The sequence below is a fragment of the Pundamilia nyererei genome, unplaced genomic scaffold (genome assembly GCF_000239375.1).
Source record: "Pundamilia nyererei isolate P.nyererei 1_Seehausen unplaced genomic scaffold, PunNye1.0 scaffold00234, whole genome shotgun sequence".
NCBI classification, from domain to species: domain Eukaryota; kingdom Metazoa; phylum Chordata; class Actinopteri; order Cichliformes; family Cichlidae; genus Pundamilia; species Pundamilia nyererei.
Window position 1 is genome coordinate 189,860 of NW_005187635.1, and position 6,537 is coordinate 196,396.

Here is a 6,537-nt window from a genome sequence, read left to right on the forward strand (position 1 = left end):
CCCCGTAGTGCAATGAACGCTTTCACTTTTTCAGAAAGCCCACGTGAATGCAAATGGCCATCTAAGCAGCCATTTTGACAACATGCCAAGGCGACGTAAAGAGCCCCCTTCTTTATGCTCCTCTGGGAATGTATGTAGGGATGTGTGGGATGAGTTCACTTTACCAGGCCCAGGTGCCAGGATATAAATGAATAATAGGTTTTATGGGCTCTAACGGGGGGGAAAAAGCACATACACACATAATCACACATGCCCTCTTGCTCAAGTGCATCTGTGGTGAAGGATGTTCAAATTCCCACAGCTAGCTTGAAAAGAGATTGGGCATGAGAATAGGTGGTGCCTATACATAATTCAGGGGTCCATGCTGAAACAATTATGTTTGCTTACCGCTAAGTACTTGTGCTCAATAGCCTGCTTGCTGTCTAGTTCGGTGCTTTCAGATGTAAGTGCTATGTGCTAAAAGTCGATGGAACACGGCTTTTTAATAAAATATAGAAGCTGACACTTGAATGCTTGAATACAAGAGTGGGAGGGAAAAAAAACAACAAATGCTCTTCATGTTTTTTACTTGAGCTTTGCATGCAAACTAAATTGCTCTTGTAAATCCAACAGTGTTGGCAGAAAACTAATTAGCAATGCCAGGAAAAAAAGGAATGCGGACAAAGAGGACATTTTAATGACAATATCACAGATCACAATATTTCAGTTTAGATTAATCTAAACACACTTTTAATCATAAGTCCAGTGTGGACCATTTCTTTTGTTGCGACAGAAAAATGCGTGACCGAAGCTCAGGTCACTTTGTCAACAAGCGATGGTGGGAGAAGCCACCAGAACGTTTACCTTCTGAATAATACATTCAGACTCACAAATACAGATACACATACGATTACACATACAAATATTTGTTCCAGCTATTAAAATAATCACTTTATCGTTTATGAAAAATTGTGGCTCACTTTGGCTGTGATTTGATTCAAATTAAAAACTTGTCTCCTACTTGAATTTCTATGTGATTTGCAACACAGGATTGCATTCAGACAACACAAAATGTCATGAAGCCTTGTTGCGGCAGCTTTTACAGCGTTACACATGCCTGGAACCTGCAGCCATGGCGCTCTTTTCTTCACGGCCTGTCTCACACTTGCACTCTTCCACCACCATCACTCGCTTCTCCCGGACGTCGGCTCCACAGCGCAGAGGCACAGTAACAGTCTGAGCTTTTGATGGTGCACAGCGGGAGCAGGGGGCCCGCCGGTGGAAGGCTCCTGTCTCAGGACTCAGTCCTTCAAACTCTCCTTCAGACGGGACAAAGAGGGAGCTGCATTGGCCGAAACACAGCTTGTTGTGTACTGTCACTGTTTCGCATCCATCTGCTGTCACATGCTGGGAAGATGACAGCGAGGGTCAGGTTTAGGGTAAACACAGCAGCTATAGACATAAATGTTTCCTTTACCTCTGAGAAAGTAAAAATCAGCGCTTCAACACCACAGCTAATGCAGACTGTAATAATCGTTTTTTTAAAAAAATCAACACTAATGTGACTAACAGTGAGAAATTTCCAATATTCTGTGTATAGTCGTGTAAGAAGTCAGTTAACCTGACGCTGATTTGCATGTGCATATTAATGGGCAAAGAACTGAAAACGTATGATTCTTTGGCTCTTACCTGAGTGAAAGGTACTGCAGTGCATGTCTGCTTCATGTCCTTCAGGTTCACTGGCAAAGACATCTTGCCGCCTTTATCTATGACTTTCTGCCACATTTGCAGGCCCTGCTTCTTCTTTAGCTCCAACTCAGTGGGGTTTTTAGGGCGCAGGTTGTGTAGTGGATTTACAGGAGCCTTGTTGCCCACAGCCTGACCTGGACGACCGCGAGACAAGAAGGAAGGGAAGGGCAGTCTGGTACTGTGGGAAGGGGCTCTTCTGGGGGTCAGTCCTCTTCTGAAGAATCCAGACTGGGTCAGGGTATGATGGTCCAGCTGCACAACCTTGACAATCCCCCGGACAGGTTCCTCTGGTCCGCTGCCAGATGACTCAAAATCAACCCTGGATCCTTTCACATACGAGCTGTAAGGAAGTGTAACAGCCGCCGCTGTCCAACTTGACAAAAAGATAAAGGCGATGAGGAGAGCCATACTCTGAGGAAAAGTTGGATAACTGGCAGAAATGACTTGAAACACTGAAATTATTTTAAAATTTACCACTATTGACTTTAAAAAATTAAATTAAAAAAGAAATCTTTGTCTGGTAGTTTGTGGTCCAAGGTTCCAAATGGCAACCTTGCTGTCAGTGCTTTGCCAGTATGGCGGAGGGAGTCTTTTTATGTAGGTGGCTGCCAATTCTCACCTGCGTTTAATGCAAAGAAGGTGTCACAATTCCCACACCAGACCAGACATCACACCCAGCTTAAAAGTCCAGGTCGTGGATGGTTGCCAGACTGAGAGGATTTTAGTTTCAAAGCAAGTGTGGAAAAGACGGTCATAAAAACACAACATTTGAAAGGTGAGCTTGATCTCGGAGTTCAAACTAATCCGATCTGGGCTGATTCCACAAACACTAATTATGCTGCGACTTTTATTTAGAATGCTTTTAATTAAAAAATAAGAGAGAATATTTACAACAACAACAAAAGAACATCAACAGATATAGAAGTTTTTTCAACAGTTGAATGGAAAGACCTTCAGTCTCCTTCAGCATAGAGGAAGTATGAACACCATTCTTGTAAAACATGGTCTAATGTTTGCTATTTGCTGCCTAACAGCACCAAATATCCCATAGGTATTCATCTGGTTATAGAAAAACATATAAGATATCAATATCTTTTAAATAAAAGTCTTTTCTTGTCCTAGCACACAACCGCATATAATTTTTTATTGGCAGAAATGACTGCAGTGCTGATAAGAAAGAATTATAAATAAATAAATATAACGGTAAGAAAACATTAACAGTTGTGGGAATTTATTAGAATGAATCACTAAATTAGAATTCTTGATGCACAATTAACCTAAATTCAACCTGGAGGTCTGGGAATTTTACGTGTATGCGTAAACACTCAAAGTATACTCGCACAGTTTCAGAAAGACTTTTGAAACACTGTCTCATCAGCTGGGCCGGTCATTCAACAGGTGTTCCTGCTGCCTTTGACTGTAAAGCAATAATGAGTTTATGTTCCCCGTGTAAACAAACAGTCTCCTTCCCTTGTATTCCCGCAAGCAGTTTCTTAGCCTCTCCCTTGGCATCCCATCATTGCGCCATTAGACTTGATTGTGCTCTGTCACCCGTGACGTGATCACATGCTGGCTGTTGAAAGCAGACTAGCTGACAGTCTTATAACAGAACCAGTGTTTAACTTTCTCATATACAAGCCTGGGCTTTAAAAGTCACTTTCCCCTCCCTTCTTCTCAGTTTCTGCTTCCCAGAATCACTATTTAACATCAGCGCATACAATGAGAAAGATTAGGAAAGGTAAATGAATCTGGTTTATTTGTAGGTTTTTTATCACATGCACTCATGTGGGTGACATTTGTAGTATCAACCTTATTTACCAGCAAGATAAGTAGTAATTCAAGGTTATGCGACTGTGTTTAAAAAGCATTCAAGGTCTATTCCTCCAGCTACAGCATGATCATTCTCCACTAGAGGGCACAGTTTACAAACTATTGCCTCCTTCTTCCATTCAATTGCCCCTTTAGTATTTAAACAAACCTCCAGACTGTGACTGTGTGCATTTTACAATCAGTATTTTTGTAGAGCCCCTCTGTTGTTTCACTGCTTTTCAACAAAAGGCTGTACTGACAGGTTAGATCTGCTTTTCTTGCTTCCTTATTCTCAAGGGTTGCCACATCAGGTAGCTCCAGATGTGTGATTTGGCAGATATCTAAAGGCCTTCCTGATATAACTGCAAAAGGATTTGTGTCTCCTCCCAGTATTGAACTGGGAATCTTTGGACTCCTGTTCATTTATACCATTCTCTAGAAAGACACCAGTAAATATTTGAATAAACCAATGACACGTCAGCAGCTTGTTGTGGGGGTTAAAAGCTGAACAGGCGGCTTTTGTTTCTGTTTATTCAAATGACAAGTACACCATATAAAAGATGGCCCGTCATAAACTGTGACAATAAAGTTACTCCAGGAAGTAATGCATTAGAATTATTCACATACTGGAAGGAAACGGTCCATGAATGTGTAACTTTGTGAAAGCCCGACTGCCAGCTTTTTCCGACAATACCAGATTTGGATGAAAATATGTTTATCTTTCAAGTATGCAGTTTGGGCATTAACTTTCTGGACAAATCCGCTTTTTCGATTTCTCTATACGTCATATTAAATTACATTTTGAATCAAAGAATGGAAATGTGACTAAAAAGCAGACTTTTAACTTTTATTCAAGAGGTTGAAAGTAAAAATTTTGCATTAACTGTTTTGGGATTGCAATCATTTTTATATGCAGTCCCAGATTTTTGGAAGCTCAAAAGTAACTGGTCAGAGTAACAATTTCAACACAAGGAGTGATTGAAACCATAAACATCACCAACTGCTGTGTTTCCTTTCTTGAAATGCTCTGTTATGCCACTGTGGCCTTCACCTTCAAGGGCTGCTTGTTTGTGGGTCTGTCTGCATTCACTTTTGCCATCAGAAACTGAGCATGCTCCGTTGGGATGAGATCAGATGACTGACATTGACATTGAAGAATTTCTCTTTTCTTTGCCTTTAAGGACTTCTTGGGTTACGTACATTTGTTTTGCATCATTATCCATTTGCACTGTAACACAAAGTCCTATCAGTTTTGCACCAGCTGGTTGCATCTAAGCAGAGAGTATAGCCCTGCACACTTCACAGTTCTTCCTGCTGCTGCTATCGGCAGTCATATCATCAATAAACATTAGTGACCCGATTTCACTTGCAGCCATACATGCCCATGAGCCGTTTCTTTTCTTCTTCATACTTCTTCCCAGGTAAACTTTGGTTTCAACTGCCCAAAGGTTTCTTTTTGTTTTTAGAGCTGTGCTGACTCTTTAGATGATGTCTGGCAAAGCCTAATCTAATGTTCTTGAGTGTAACCAGTGCTCCCTACTGTAATTCCTCTGTATTTCCATTCATGATTCATGTTGTGATTGGAGATTTTGGCACTGGTACGACTTTCAGGACTTTTGGTGCTGCTGTCCAGTTCATTCCTTTTTATGATTGCAGATTGTTGATTTTGCCACTTTTAATGTTTTTCTCTGTGATCATTTATTGTTTGGTTTTTTTTGTTGTTGTTGTTTTTTCAGTCTAAATGGCCTCATTCACTGGCAGCTTTATGTCTTTTGAAATCATATTGAGAGTTCCAATCAACCACCAACAAATTGAGACTTGATATTTAGAATCAACTGGAGGTATCTGCTTAATTCGTTATGAAAAATCAGCAGAAATAAACTCATCTGGCCATTAAACTGTTTGTCAGAGACTTTATCTTTAAGATTGTCCTCGGGAGATTTTATTCCTAAGTGTATCTACTAAAAAAGTCTATATTTTATAAGAATTTTATAAGAAAACAAACAAACAATCAATCTATGATCTATAACATCTTGAGGTAGTATGATCACATTGTACCACATCAAGATGTTTTACATTTTTTTATGTCATCAGGACACCACAAAGCCAGCCAGAAAACATAACATACTATACTATAGAATACTTCTGAAGTTTATAAGTTGGGGACATTGATCAAAACTCTTCACTACTGTCTGTAACTTTAACCCAGTTCATATTCAACAGGCCGGGCTTCAGTCTCCGGTGAACAAAGACGGAATGACTGTGCTTAAGAAGGGTTTTATTTTCCACAATAAAATGTTCAAGGTTTAGTGTTATTGTTATTGTCCCACTAGAAAGTAATATAATCAGGTTGCAGATAGGTATGTCAGTGGTAAAAACAAAAAGACATGGAGTCGTTTAGTCCTCCAGGCAGATTAATAGAAAGACAACCTCAGGGGAATAACTCAAACTCCCAAAGAAATGTCTGGTTCAGACTGAGGTTATTTTAGTTAACTAAAACTCAAACTCAAAATTGAAAACATTTAGGAAAAAATATTAGAAAATGAAAACTACAACACACCAAATAAAAAAAATACAGAAAATGTTATTACTTTTGGTAATTTTGGTCAAATTTGTGAAAACAACCTGCATGAGGAGGCATTGGTTCATATATTTACTGAAAAAGGCTGTTTGTGAGTCTGCTGCCTTGATAAAACGTTGTGTTTGTATGCATGTCTTTAGTTTTTTTGACCTGTGTGGCTAAAAGACAGATGGCTCTATGGTATAGTGGTTGACACATTCACCTACACATAACATTTCCCCAATTTGAGACTGGGTGGAGGCACAGTAGATTGGTACTCTCAGTGTTGATACGAGTCCCAGATAAAAGGGACTTTCCACATGCTTGAAGTTCTTATAAGAACGTTGACCTAAAAAAGAACTTAATAATGTCATAACGCTATCAAACATAATCAGATGTTGAGGTTTATCTGTTTTATGATGTTTATGATGGCTGTGGCA

The 6,537-nt window shown here is 39.7% G+C and overlaps 1 protein-coding gene across 1 annotated transcript; it reads right to left on the reverse strand.

Moving 5' to 3' along the window:
* Nucleotides 1–1,086: 1,086 nt before the first annotated feature.
* On the reverse strand, nt 1,087–2,136 carry dand5 (DAN domain family, member 5). Its single transcript, XM_005748975.1, has 2 exons — nt 1,669–2,136; nt 1,087–1,386 (listed from the first exon to the last, which is right to left on the reverse strand). Exons 1-2 carry the CDS (start codon nt 2,134–2,136, stop codon nt 1,087–1,089), a joined length of 768 nt encoding a protein of 255 aa, XP_005749032.1.
* Nucleotides 2,137–6,537: the final 4,401 nt, after the last annotated feature.

Bases quoted from the DNA above. Each gene is read 5' to 3' on its own strand.
- dand5 (XM_005748975.1), bottom strand. From the start codon at position 2,136: ATGGCTCTCCTCATCGCCTTTATCTTTTTGTCAAGTTGGACAGCGGCG. The intron at 1,387-1,668 runs GTAAGAGCCAAA...TCATCTTCCCAG, and splicing joins CTGCAGTACCTTTCACTCAG to CATGTGACAGCAGATGGATG.